The sequence below is a fragment of the Bacillus rossius genome, chromosome 5 (assembly GCF_032445375.1).
Source record: "Bacillus rossius redtenbacheri isolate Brsri chromosome 5, Brsri_v3, whole genome shotgun sequence".
NCBI classification, from domain to species: Eukaryota; Metazoa; Arthropoda; class Insecta; order Phasmatodea; family Bacillidae; genus Bacillus; species Bacillus rossius.
The window spans coordinates 37,049,981-37,065,247 of NC_086333.1; the positions used below are offsets into that span (position 1 = coordinate 37,049,981).

General features: G+C 34.9%; 1 protein-coding gene across 2 annotated transcripts in view; it reads left to right on the forward strand.

Annotated features, from left to right (window-relative positions):
- The first annotated feature begins 646 nt into the window (after window positions 1-646).
- Window positions 647-15,267, forward strand: part of LOC134531708 (uncharacterized) — a 43,777-nt gene continuing 29,156 nt past the window's right edge. The window contains exons 1-3 of one of the 2 annotated variants that reach the window (XM_063367526.1): window positions 647-866; window positions 8,612-8,751; window positions 13,653-13,787. In XM_063367526.1, coding sequence (XP_063223596.1) covers window positions 692-866; window positions 8,612-8,751; window positions 13,653-13,787 — 450 coding nt within the window. In that variant the 5' untranslated portion in view covers window positions 647-691. The remainder of the gene's footprint in view (window positions 867-8,611; window positions 8,752-13,652; window positions 13,788-15,267) is intronic. The other variant, XM_063367527.1, reaches the window with a different exon arrangement.

The following is a 15,267-nucleotide window of genomic DNA, read 5'->3' on the forward strand; positions in this document are numbered from 1 at the left end:
GTCCATTTCCCGACTGCGGCACTGTCTGCTGCTCGCGTAGTGGTGGGGGAAGTGGGCATTCGCTGTGCCAGTGATATGCCCCAGTGGCGCAACCCCGTTGGCACTGAGGTGGCCACTCATGGTTGCGTTGCGACTGGTTGTCCCGGCGGCCTGGCTGCGTGGTGCTTTGGCGTGACACCAGTGCATCCTCGATGGCCCGCTGCCGCCTGAGTGATGGTTGTGGCTCACTCGGCCTGACTAGTGCGCCCGGTAACGCTAAGCTGTGGTACCCCCGGTCTGTCGTTGATGGGTTTCGGCGCCACACCATCTGGAGGTTTCTTTCAGTGGCCACTGCCTGTTGCACATAGTCTTCTACCGAGGTGTGTCGGTAGTAGCGGAGGAAGGGCTGAAGCTCATGTTGTGATGTCACAAGTCGTTTATTCCATAACTGTGTTGGGTAAGAACAAGATTTTATTTCGTTTATTTCGTAATTCTATTTCATGGCAAAATTAAATCACGAAGTCATTATTGTGCAATAGTTTTCTTTAATATAATCGTAAAAAAAAAAAAATTAATGTACGTACCTGGATCCGGAAAAACGGTCCAAATGACATTTTCGTACGTTTTTTTTTTGCTGAAGGGTTGGCAATGCTGTAGGCTTCTCTTTAATTCAAGTAGTGTTGAAAATGCGCGCGTGAATTGTTGTCTGGAGATGTCAACATTTACAGAATTGTTGCAAGAGAAACTTCAGAATTGTGTAATAAATGAAGCAAAAAAAACGATTTATGGTTATGTGGACACAGAAGAAACATATGCTACTCTTCATGATGCATTGAAAAACTTAGGATATTCATATTGTATTCGGAGCAGTGTAATGTATGGAACAAGTGAGTATATATTTTAGTGATCTGTAGAGCCTCTTTTCCGAAATAAAAAAAATAATTTTAAACTGATTTTTTTAAATTATCGTACATGATTTGAAACTTTCGTTAAGAGTGTGTTGTAATACTTCAAAAAGTTATAGTTTTAAAGGTTGTTTAGGTTATGTTATGCACATTAAAAATATATGGTAAATATTTACTTAGGGTTTATGTTGACAACACAATACTATGCATTGCAAATAAATTTTACTGTGTGGAAAGAAATTATGGTAATAATGGTGTGGAAGTTGTCCATTGAGAATCTTAAACGCAGGAACAAAGGAAAATATACTAGGTGTTACCTATATGTAGCAGTGTAAGAAGGATTCTGTTGTTAAAATAAATACAAATTATGTGAGTTTTCGAGTGAAAATAATGGTTTTGGTACGTTTAGGAGTGAAGTAATAAGTGGTCTGGAATATGATAATATGTATGTAATTAAATAGGTATGTGGTACCTAGATAGTAAGAATTTATTGGATATGTGGTTGAGAATAAATAGAAATGTTGGTCGCTCGTCACAATCATCATTTAAATTTTACTCGTACAGATTCATAGAAAAACTCTCATCATTGATGATGATTGGGCGTCGTACTACTTTTGCATATTAACTGAAAAAGAAAAAATTGAAATAAATTTCAGAAGATCCAATTATTATACTAAATGTAAATTCATGAACATAATACCTTTACAAATGGTATGGTAATTGACAATTTAGTGTTTAATCTTTGATCCTATATTATGGACACCCTCAGTATTAAAAATACAATATATTCTCACCATTTGCTCATATTTCTGCTCACTCTTAAAAATTAGTTACAATAGCAAACAAATTATATATTTACTATGCTAACTAATATGACTCGACTTTAAGTATTTCTAGAATTAAGCTCGACTTTAATCAGCGTGGTAGAGCAGGGCCACTGGTTCAGGTAGACTAGTAGCCTATTATTCAAGCTAAAATATAATCAATCATTCAAATATGTTTACTTAACTGTATTAAAATCCCTGTTCAAAGGTCAAAACTCTAAAGAAAATAAGTCCATGAAGTTATTCTACATCAAATGACAAACATGACTTTAATATGGTTTCCTAGGTAAAACTATGCAAATTGAATCTGAGTTAATTATATGTAAAATGTAAACAATTATTGCACGACCAGAATAACTGCTTGATTATATTTAATGATGAATTCTCAACTAAAAGATTTTATGTCCCAAAACTGGTATTCTTATCGACCTACCCATGTCTGAGATATTTTGTGTCTAGAACTCGTCAACTGAATGAACCCTGTTACCAATACACATACAGTTTAAATAGTTCTCACTTGTTCATAGAAATGAATACCATTCGTATTCCCAAACTGTGGATCACAAGATGCCCTGGTATATTTGGGTTATGGTTAGCCGAAATAGCCCCTCCAAAGTCTACCAACGGTTCTGTAGTCCTCAGTAGACAAATGTAGTTTGTAACTGATGAATTTATCATCTGGACTAAGGCTGCTACACATTCTTCTTGGGTCTGTAACTAGAGCTATGCCTGGGAAACTATGGTAGAACTCCTTCCTTGAGTTGCGTTTCTTGAAGCAGAAGTCTTGCAGACAGTCATCTCTTGAAATGCTTATCAACTATTTCCTTGATGTGAAACAACTTCTATCAGTGTTATTCAGTGTTAGCCTGTGTTGACTCCAAGCTTATCAATGCTCAATGCTTCTTGATCAGTTATTACTTAACACTGATATTGTAGAATTATTGTATTAGCATAGTGGAATAATATCAATCTCATTCGATGAAAGTTTTGTGCAATTCTTACAATTTTAAACCTTAAGAAGCACCAAATATTACTCACATTGTCTTAATATCATAGTTCTTACAAAATTATAATTTTTTCACTTGGAATCAATCTTTTCGTACAAATCTTCCAAGTGTATTTTACAACCATACAATGTACCTTGGCTGAAATTGTGCAGGTTGCTAAATTGTAAAATTACTAAATAATTTCAAATCTCAATAGAAAGTGCTTTAGCCTAAACGAGGCATTAAATCCAACTAACTGTTCTAAAAGAATATATGCAGTACAAAATACTAATTAGAAGTTCCACACAAAAATAAGAATGTCACATACTGCAATATTTGTCATTAAAAAAAATACATTGATTACTCTGATTGATTGCTGGTTTTTGATTGCAAAGACTTGAAAATTTTGTGACAACAAAGAAAAAAATCACAAATTAAACTTTAATAAAAACATTACATTAATTGCATATTAAATTATTCCAAATTCTAATTTTCCTACACTACTTATGTTCCGGGCAACAAATTTCTACCTTCTAAAATGTGTGGTAAACAGTGAAGTAGTTATGAGGAAAATGAAATGTTGTGATTCTTAATGAATCACTTTAAGGCGCCCGCCTAGCTGGGATCGCTCGTTGGCCAGGTAGTCGTGGCGGACGGCAGTGGCCGGGGCTGGAACTAGCCTGCAGCTGTGGTCGCACCACAGGGGTTCCAGCCATCCTCTCCCTTCCAAGAAGAGTCTTAACCCAAAACAGGGTGTTTCTAAAACTCCCACTATTGCTTTTCTAAGCAGCGTGTTTTTCTGAACCTGCAGGCCAGGTAACCTGCCTTGGGTGTTCTAGTTCAGGAACGCTAGAGGTCAGTTACTATTTTATCACATAATATATGAGATTGACCGATAGGACTTGTCTAACATTTCATAGAACATTTCGAAATAATAAAGGAGTAAACTGCGGGAGGTGTATCTACACCTTATTATATTAGTTGTTTGTGCGGTCATTTTACATTACCTATATTCACCATGTAGAAATTTCTCTTGTAATAATTTTATACATTTTATTAATATAAACACGAAGTGTAATCTATCAGGTAATTTAAGCATTTATTAAGTGTATTCACATGTCACTTACCTTTTATAAGTACACACTTAAAGACGAATATAGTTGCTTGAAAATACAAACATTACGTACATATTTCTGTACCGAATTAAAAAAAAACATGAATATTTTTATTTTATTACAATTTCCAATAAGATAAATTTGTATAAAATCATACAAAACATTGATAAAATTATCACTTTTGATACAAAAGTTTTAATTAAAATATGAAATTATATAAAAACAAAACAAGAATAAACAAAACTAAGAAATGTAAACCTATCCTTTACTTTAATTGTTCTCATAGTACATATTAGGAATATTAACTGTCATTTTTAATTTAGCCCCATTAAACTGTCTCATAATTTTAAAGAATTAGGGCGCAATCTTTTATTTAAAATGCAAACATAACCTGAGAAAACCACATAATTCTATAACTTTGAAGGCGTACTGGCCAGACAATGTTTGCGTAGAAATGAAATGGAAGTTGTACCATTGTAATGAATAATTGTTAAAACAATAAGTAATTTTAACAAGATATGCAAAGTGATAAAACAAGGCGTTGAAGCCTTGTGCTGTTGGTGTGGCATGTAACAAATCAAATAAATAAAAAAAATAATTATAAAAAATACAAATCAATTTATAATGGAAATCACTTAGTGATGCAAATACCGAAAAACACTGAAAAATAATTTTAATTCTAGCAGTAAATAATATTAAATTCAAAAGCCATGCACTATAATCATGCAGGTTCTTCATGTGTACGTTTACGGTACATTTATGCCTTTAACTAATATGCACATTTTCACCCTTCGTGCAGGATGAAATGCACGATTTAAAAAAAAAAAATGCACCCAATAAATGCACATCCACACGAGTTACAATCATTTGGCAAAAAAATAGCCCTAAGCATCTCAATACAACACAGCTGTGGTAGCTCGATAGCAGCACTCGCGCGGCTAGCTTCTATATTTCAATCTCGATATCAGCTGAACTATTGCTAGATGTATGACGGTTTTTTAATTTCTCTGGGGAAACCTTGCTGTAACCCAGGTAATGCTCATCTAACCCCCTTCCCCTGAGCCTTTCCAAATAGTCTTGGCACCTCACTGTGCCGGGAGTCCATGATGACGTGGCACTTCAGTGAGGTGTGAATTCATTCCTGAAGGGGCTGAGGGTTATAAAAACGGTGGTGCCAGCCTCCTAGGCAGTGAAGTGAGGAGGGTGAGTGACCCCTCGTCGAGCGACGGACCTCGTGTGTGGAGACTGGTGCCTCGGGACTGTGCTGTGTGCGGTGGACGAGTGAGTAGTGCGAAGCAGTGTGCTGGGACAGAGGTTCGGGGTATGGAGAGTCACTGTCGAGCCAAGCTCCAGTGGGGAGCGTGGACTAAATGAAAGAGTGATTAATTCGTGGACACACATTTTAAGTGCTGTAATTTATTTAATAGTATAAATTGTGGTTAGTAAATAAAATTGTACTTTATTAATTTTGCTATCCTTTTCGAGCTTGTTTTCTCACAGGTAACAATATGATTGATAAACTACATAATTCATTATACTTTTTAAAGCACATATATAGGATGTTTACATTTATTTTACAATTACACGTGCAAGTTTGCTAAGATTAAAATCAGGTCTACGTTTTGTATACTTGTCTTTCAAGTATAAACGACAGCCTAATTATAATATTATCTACGATACCTACAGTTAAAACCAATTAAGTATGCAATAATTGTCAAGGGACACACATACAACGATCGCACTCCAAATATGAAGAAAACTTAAAAAAAAAACTATAATTTTATTAGTTGATACCTTTATCTTTGCTTTAGTTCAGGACTGGCATTAATTTATTTTGTTGCTGACAATATCTCACTTTGCAACGTATATTATCATGGAGCATATTACCAAAATGTACTTTGAATTTAAGATTCACGATAATCATTTTTCATAACATATCATTTTACAGTGAGAGAAACGTCCGTATTTTACGGCAGCGTTCAAAAATCTACAATTTTTTTTTGACATTTTATACATTGCAAACTGAAGTCTGCATTGAAAACAATTTTTTCTTGGCTGTATTATACATTTTTTTTTGTAAACTAAATAGGCTAAAATAATGTTAATATTCTAGGAATTAATTCTATTCGAGACTCGAACACAATTTCGTTTATTTATTCTGTCATTTATGAGTAGTCAACATTAAAATAATCTTAGTCCAAACAAAATCTAAAATGATTTTGAATTAGTTAAAATATTTAGTACTTATAAAAAATTAAATTATATGTAACACATCATGAAATAACATGTGTAAAACATGTCCACAACAAATATACACAGACACGAAAGAGTGAACACGCTGAGTTAATAAATAAGTTGTAACAAAAGTAATGGAATTAAACAATAAGCAGATTAATGATATATATTAAAAACATTTAATTTAAAACAAATGATATGTGATTGTTTTTTAAATACGTTTTGCATTCTTCAACAAAATACTATATATCAGGAAACTTTTGTTTTAAAACGGTGTACATTATTTATTTATATCACGCATAGGCAATCCTTTAGGATATTGTGGGTCTACAAGTTCAGGGAGCATAAAATCCATATAAAAGTCGTTTAACTTTTTTACCATTTTTCTTTCCCAAAATGATCTACTTCGCTCAATTTTTTGGACAAGCATGCCTAAGGGAGTCCCACTACGAAATAACACCCCTTTCTTTGAGCAATGTGCAATTGGCCCTGCACTTGATACATATACAGGTCATCTTCTTTCAGGCGTAGTTCGCCATTTTCAAGATGACAGAATTTTATTTTATTTTGTTCTATACCCTCTTCTGGAGTAAGGCGTGATGCAACAAAAGGGCACTTCACTTCTACAACTGAATCGTCACCGATCAGACCATCCGGGGTAGCTGCTAACCAAGGCATCTCTTGGTCAACAAATAATCCCGATGCTGTAATCGTTTTGCCAAGTGTTTTTTCTAACTGTTCTAGGGCTAAAGGTTCTTTTGCCAATCCATATTTTGTGGCAACTGTTCCTTGAAATCTTCTGTAAATTAAAGTTATCAGAGTTTTTGATCTTGGTGTTGATGATTTCATTTTACAAATACGGCCGAAAGAAGATGCTGTTAACTGTTTAGAACGTTCTGCCAACCAAAGCTGCGAGTTAACTTGAGCTGTAGTGTTGGCTTGAAGAGAATTTCTTTTGCATTCATCAAGGCTAATTTTCATCAAGAAGCTTTGCTTTTGCATTTTGAATTCTTCATTCATCTCATTTTCTACATTAACATTGCCATAGTGACAATCTGGACCCGTCATTACTAATCGCCTTCGTTTCAGTTTTTTTGGTTTTTCTTGGAGGCGCTTTCGCCTTTTTTTCTGCGGATCTTTGTTTGTTTCGTATATTACTTGTACAGAAAAAACCTGGGCTTTTACTTGTCATTTGTTTAGTTATAAGTTTTTGTGTATCTCCTTTAGTATTGTGTTCTATAACACACAGATTACTTCTTGTTTCGTACCCACCGCGTATCGAAAAGTTTTCTCTTTTTCCTCCGACAAATTTGCAGAGAACAGAGTTAAACCTCTCCACGTCATTGGTAGAAACATCGTGAATGAGGCTACTGGCATGGTGAGCGACGAGATTCTTTGCTGCCATTATTTCATCCCACATACCAACAGATTTGAGGTCCTCTACTGCACACACTTCACCATCCTTTGGCCCTTTGCAAAAATAACCCCTTTCTTGACATCTTCCATGGTCTCCAAACACATGAGAAGGCCCATTATGGATATCCTTTATTAATTCATTGAGCTTTTCTCGCAAAGGCAAATTTTCAGTACTTCTGTACTTAATAGCACTTGTTACCGCCACACAAAGACGCAATTGGTGGTCCGAATCCATAATACGTCTCGTTACTAGAGGTACAGGACTAGATGCATTTTTAGTTTTAGATGCAATTTCTCTAAGCCTTTTGTTGTAATTTCTTATTACGTTATTTTTACATTCAATTTTTTGAATGTAAAAGTTTGGTCCGTATGGCTGGCATGCGACGAGCTGCTTCATAATGCTACTGTCACCATCACCTGCACAGAAAAACAAGCACACTGTTTATGTATCGACAGCAGTAATATCATAAAACACATTGTCCCTATTTTTGGTAATTCTTAACCTGCTAGTCAGCGACTAAAATGGTACGAGTTTAGCTATATTTGTAATGGATGTGACATTGAAAAAATATATATTTAAATATTCTATAGGCTTACTTCCCAATGTCAAATCGAAATTTTATATTTTCAATATCCTTACCAGTGTTTTTATATTTTCAAGATTCTTAGAGTTAGGAGGTTAACGATTATATGCATTTTACTTCACTGATATAGTGCTTAGTAAAACAAAATTGAGGGCATAAATATTTTTTAACTTTTAAAATATGAATTTTTAAATCAATATTTGCTTCTATAACTATTACAAACAGTAAAGTTAAGTAATAATTTTAAACCTGATTTTTAAAACACTATTTTCTTCCTCCTGAAAAACTTACATTTTGCAGATACGAGGTGTCACTTTTTAGCTGAAGATATTTACTAACAGGCTCTAGTCTGTAAGTGCAGTGAGGAAATAACTGTTATTTCACGTGGGTGACTACAACTGGTTTCACAACAATCACAGAGTGTAATGGTGAATGGCTAAATAATTTTTGGTTTTGGAAAAAAATTTCAGTATACCTGTTATATTGTCAGTAAATCACTATTTTTTTTTCTTCACATTATTAATGCATGAGGATTATAAGCCATTTCATACTTTCAAAATTTTACAGATGATTGTAAAAGGTTGTATTTCCAATACCTACCTGAGATCGATTTCTTTGGTTCGCCATTTACAATTGAAAAATCGATCAATATGCAGTGCTCCAGGGGCCCAAAGTATCGGTCATCCAAACAACATTTTGATCGATTGGTAAGTTGTATAACTGTTTGCATGTTCATTAGTGCATTAGCTGTTCTTTTATACATAGTCAAACTAACTAAAATAATAATGCATTAAAAATAATATTCTCAGTTGTTCATTCTAGTTCATACTCAGTATGTGTGTTGTATCTACTTTTTTTTTTTTATTATTCTTGTTTCTATTTTAAGATACCTTCAAGGTAATCAAAGTTTTGATCGTGGTGTGTGTTTCCTGGAATCTTCAGAAACAGTTTACATACATTGTTGTGAGCAGATGGGCTTTATTTAGATGCTCCCATTTCCCCATCCATGCACTCATTCTCATTTTATCCCCATCACCATCACCATCTCTAATGACCCTGTTGTTGACAGGATTTTTGTTTAGCACTTTTCACCATCAGGATACAAAAGTGTTACTACTCCTGACAGCCCTGAATAACACAGGTACAAACACTGGTTGATAAACTAATTGAACTCATATGATTTAAAACCCATGTGTTCTACTCACACATACATATTGAAAACTTTAAAAGGAATAAAGAATTAAAACATAACTACCAATACTGGTATTTGTCTTTTACATGGCATGAAGACATTGTTTGTTCTTGGCCAAGATAACTTGACTATTCCTCTAGTTCACTTTTTTCTTTCCCGCTAATAGTTTTAGTATGTTGGCGAGAGAGAGTGCTGTGCAGAACCTAGTTGTACAGTGGCGTAGCTAAGGTGACTGGTGCCCCTGGCCAGAATTGAAAATAGCGCCCCCTCTTGGATTAAAAGAGAGGGGGGGGGGGGGGTTCAATAACATGAAACCGTTGCCCCCCCCCCCGCTCCGGCACCCCTGGCGGGGGCCCTCCCTGCCACCTGCTTGCTACGCCACTGCAGTTGTACACAACATATTGCTTACCTAGTTTGTAATAATAGTATAGTTACCTATTTTTTGTTGACTACTGTGTTTAGATAGGTAATTCTAATTAGGAGTCTTTTAGACAAAGGACAAAGTTGTCCAATAGATTGTTCAGTAATGCCATGGCTGGTGCGAACACTGACAACTCTTGTGTACCTGCAGTGCCTGGGAATGTTTTTGCTACTATTCTAGTTTCCCACACAAGGTGAGGAAGATTGACATCTTAAGTATTACTGTGGATTTCGGAGAAATATTACTGTGGCATTTGTATCTTTTGGTGCGTTGCAGGAATTGTGATGGGTGTATTAATTTTAATCAGTTAACCATCACTTTCTAAACTGTTATTGGCTTTGTTGCCCTGGTTGTAGCTTTGGACAATGACAGTACATTGTGATGTAGAAGGCTGTGGAGTCAATTACTGTTCAACTGAGCAATCATAAAAACCAAATGTTTGCAGGCCCGGCAATACAACCCAGAATAATAACAAATACATTTCAAAACTTATTGTTGTAGATATGTAAAGATAGTTTTTAAGTTTGGTAGAATTTTTATTTAAAACAAAATAAAAAAGTTTGAAACTTCCTTTGTTTATTACTTTAAAAAAAAAAACTTGCACACTACACCAACAACAGTTCAGTCCTCTAGTCAAAGTTTATGAATCAGAAAAGGTTTTTATTACTAGTTGGATTGTTTTGTGATAAAAAAATTTATACTAATTACCAACAAAGTTTCAGTTGGTCTTCAGAGCTTCCTGTCGCTCGATATTAAAACAAATAAGTCCGTAGGTTCAGTTCACTTAACCAGGTACGTTCTCCCGCGGAAACTTTTCCCGGGTGGGTGACATCAGTCACCCTGTAGTCAAATTTCCAGTTAAAAAAGAATCGAAACAATATAAAAAAAAAGGGTATTCTTCGGCATGGCCCCGACCAACAGGTGTGAAGTGATCTATTTTTAAATTTATTTCATGTTTTTGGCGAGCTGCCGCTGCCGCACGTTGCGACGATCAAACGACAACTAACTTGCACCATGCAGTTACCTTACTTTTATAAAGCCATAACAAAGGGAGGCAACCCCGTGGGCCAACCAACCAATCACATCACAGAACCTCGTACCTGACCATATAAGGAAAAATACTGAAAAAATATTTCTCTCTAAAGGTCTGGGAACACACATCACACCACCTCAAGGCTCGCTCTGATTGGCTGGCGAGACAACACGCATCGAAAGTTTCATTCTATTGCTGTGCAGTCATGCTTCCACATGCTGGGTTTTCCCAAAGCTCTAACTTGAGGTGTGGAAACTAACATGCCGGCAACGTGTCGCGCCCGTGTCTTCCTTTCTTTTGAACCCTTCTAGAATGTTTTTGAATGATACAGTCTTACTGTCCAGAATATGCCTTAAAATTTTGACAAAACCTAATTAACACACACATTAATTATAAGTATATAAGTAAACAATAATAGAACACACTACATTCAGGTTTATACCAAACATAATTCAATTAATAATAATCATTATTAAAACACAAATGAAATACTTGAAATACATATGCATAATAAAAGAAACATTAAAAAGAAATAATTATAAAATATTCAAATAAACATTGACATACACATTCTAAGTCAAAATATTGGTAGTAGAGGATAGGAATTATGCAATGTTACAGTATACTTAGTAACAAATTGCAATTTGTTCTCAATATCAATGCATGAAGATTATAAGTTAATTGATTCTTTCAGTATTTTACAGATTACTGTAAAACATTGAAGCCTTATTTCTAATATAAGGTGGGGAAGTTGCTTCAACTTCCACCTTCTTGAGATTGATTACTTTCGTTCACCATTTATAATTGAAAAATTGGGCAATGTGCAGTGCTCCAGAGGCCCAAACTATCGATCATCTAAACTGCCCTCTCAGTAGGCTTTACTGACAAAGAGAGAATGTCTGACTTGGCTAGCTTGGTTACTGGTTCTTCTAAAGAAAATTCCCTGGAGCAAGAAGAGATGCATCATCAGTGTTAGTTGACATGACTGTGATTGGTCTTGAGTTAAGGCAGTGTGAGCAGGGAATGCAGCACCTGAAACTCTATTTTTATATGGAATTTAACAGAATTTAGGCAAGCCTCTAAGCTTTCAAAATGAAGTGCTGTATGAGATATGAAATAGTACTGAACACCTTCATCTGCACTTAGCCTTTCAACAGATGTGTATTGTTCTGTAAAAGAAAGTAAGTAGTTGAATTATGTAGTATCAAGAATTTAATTTCTTGCCATTGCGAAGTACACTCCATTATTGCTATTGATGATGTTACATTTGCATCTTCTGGCAATAACTGATGGGATCTACTATAAAAGCTTCAGTATACATAGGACTCACTTGTTCATGGTGTATAACTTTGGTAGTCATGCAAACAAAACAACAGTATAGTAAGTAGGTCAGTAGGTAACTGCTCGATGGTGATGGTGACTGCAGCATTGACCGAAACGTCGGTGATATGTTTGCCTCCGACACGGCTACAACCCAGAAGCCAAGCAACTCCAGACAATGGTCGCGAGAGCCTGCGACCTTTAGTATAATATTTGATATTGTTCTTACGACATACAGAGCCTTGCATTATGTGTAATGAGCTACCATACTCCATGCCACAATTCGCAAAGGGTCCTTCTCAGCTTCACCCTGGAACGGAGAAGTTTTCCTGAACCGATGACAAGGTTCTGGAGCGCCAAATTTAAACATTGCATCGTGCCTCATCGACTTAAATCAGGTCGTAACACTCTTACGTTCCCCTTCCTTCTCCTTACCGTGTATATTCCTCCTCCAGCTTTGAATGCTGGGCCATAGGTTTCTCTTCTGCACCTGTGCAGTGTGGTGTATTCCTGGCCTTGTTGTGTTAGGTGTCAGTTTGAGCAGGACTAGGAGCATGTCTCTGAGGTGATTGGGCTCTGGTTGGTTGTATCCCTGCAGGGTATGTTGAAGCATTGATTGTGACTAGGATGGCATTTTGTGTAAGTTTCTTGTGTTTAAGTAATTTCTTTTAAATAATAATTCTCAATTCATTTATCAGCTATACTAAATTAATGATATAGGAATTAAGTTTTCACGTTTAGTCATTTGGGTAAAGAGGCCTTATGCATATGGATTGTTTGCATGAGCATTTCTGGAAGCAGTTTCTTCTGTTTCTGTGCTAGTATTATGCTGTATGTTTCATTTTTAAAATTGATTAATTGTTTCGAATACTTTTTTTTTAAAAGAAAAATTAACAGTTTTTGGTCTTTGCTGTATAATTAGCAGGTTGGTGCAATCCAGACTCGACACACGGTGGAACCCAGCTTACGAGTTTGCCCTTGCTTTTCATTATATAGGTTACACAGAGGTGTGTGGTATTAAAATTATGTAATTGTATTAAAAAATGGGGGAATATGAATCCTTCTGTACTATACTGTACTGTACTGTACCTATACTCATACCTTGAAAAACCAAGTTTATGATTACAAACCAAATTTTATAGTTTGCATTTACATTGGCTGTTAATAATTATTTGTTTACCACATGCCAAAGTGTAGTTGCTGTGTAAATTCTATTGCAGTTTGTAAACTTCCTAAAGTAATTTACACTACTGAACTCTTTAGACTTCAAACCCTATTTTTAGAATTGTAGATTTATTTAAATAGTTTTCAATGTTTTGTACATATGCCATTCCAATAAATTTTTTCAGGGACAACTATCTCCCTTAGGAATCGAGATATTCTGTGTAGCTTGCATAAACGCTACTTCATTTTTCATAAGGAAACACCTCCCAAAACTTCTGAATAACCTGTGTAGGTTAATACGGAACCAAAATCATCTCCAGTTTTTTCTTCATTGAGTCTTAACATTTTTATATAACAGCCCTGGCTACACCTCTGGCATACTTCGCTAGGAACTCTGTTCAGAAATTGTGTATGCATGATAAATGTAGACTTATCTTTGAGAAAGATTGTTATGAATATGTCATAATTTCTTTTCTAGCCTGATGATCCAAAACCAAAAAGGAAGAGAAATGCAACTTCAAAAAAACTTGACTGCCCAGCTGTAATAATTGTTAGACGTGTCAGAGTGTACCCTGAATTATCTTCCACAGGTTCTAAAAGGGATAAATGTGGTGTAAGTAGAATACTTAACACTTATGCTTATTTTAGATCTTATTTTATAAAATCAGATTCATGCTTTCATAAGGCTAACACAGATACCAAAGCATTTGTGAGAAAGTTTAAAAAGAAAATACTTTCAAATAAATTTTGTAAGCAAGTTTAATTAATTTTTTTTTTACCTGTTGTAGGCAGCTGATCTTATACCAAAATTACTAATTTATCCAGAGTGCATGTCATTTAAATAAAAATTTTTATATTACTCCAGACTGTAGGGGTTGGAATGAAAAGAATTGTTACACTCATAATGACAGATGCTATAGGTTATAAGAACCATCTCATTTTGAATTTATCTCTTCAGAAAAATGCACATTATAGTAATATTAAATTGTAGTGCATTTTGTTACCAGCTCATTTTCCTTCTTCCATGTGGGTTCTGGCAGGTCCATAATTTCAAGCTTAGAGGTCTGATATTTGTTAAGAATTTGCGATGTGTGTGTCATTGAGTGGTATTTCGTTTTGTACAAACTTTACCACCCCTTTACACTCCTTTTGGAATGGAATTCAAAAACAGCCTTTGTTAGTGCACTCCTGGGGTGCTCAAAGAATTTTAACTTCGAATTTCATGCTTCTGCTTGAACTGGTTTAAGCTGTGCGTTGTTTGGCAGTCAGCCAGTGTTATAGTTTCATAAAGTAGATTAGCTGAAGTACCTGGCATTGTCCGAGCTGAGCCTTCCTTGGGAGCTGATTTTCAGAAAACCTCATCCTCACTTGATATCTATGTAATGTAAGGAATATCACTGCTGAATTTCAAGTCTGTAGGAAATACACTTAAAAAGTGGAAAATTGTTATCTTTAATGCCTGCCAACATTTTGTAGAACTTATTGTTGAAATGTGTATTTTTATTTTTAACGCCTCCACAACCCTTCATGAGAGATGATTTTCGAAAAACGTTTTCAGTTGCTGTCTATGTAATATAAGGAACATCACTACTGAATTTCAAATCTCTAGGACATCTACTTGAAAAAGGGAAAATTTTATCTTTAACACCCCCATAAACCCACCTTGGAGGCTGATTTTAGGAAAACCCAGTGCTCAGTTAATTTGTATGTAATATAAATAACATCTCTGCTGAGATATACGTATGTAGGAAATATACTTGAAAGATAGAAATTTTTAATCTTTAATGCTTTATCACTTTAACAATGCAGTATTTCCTCCAAATTTGAAATCTATATGTCAATGTTAAACCAAAACAAATGAATAAACCATAAAACTTACATTTATCTAAACAATTTTTTTTTTGGAATAAGACTATTGAGTTAAATTCAATACTTCAATACTTACACATATTTACAAAACATAACCTAATACAAAATTACTCGAATGCTAAACCAAAAGATATAATAAACCTACAAACATACATATATCTAAGTTACTTATTTTAGTAATAAGAATATTTTTTATTATTACTTTCATTGCATACATTCATTAT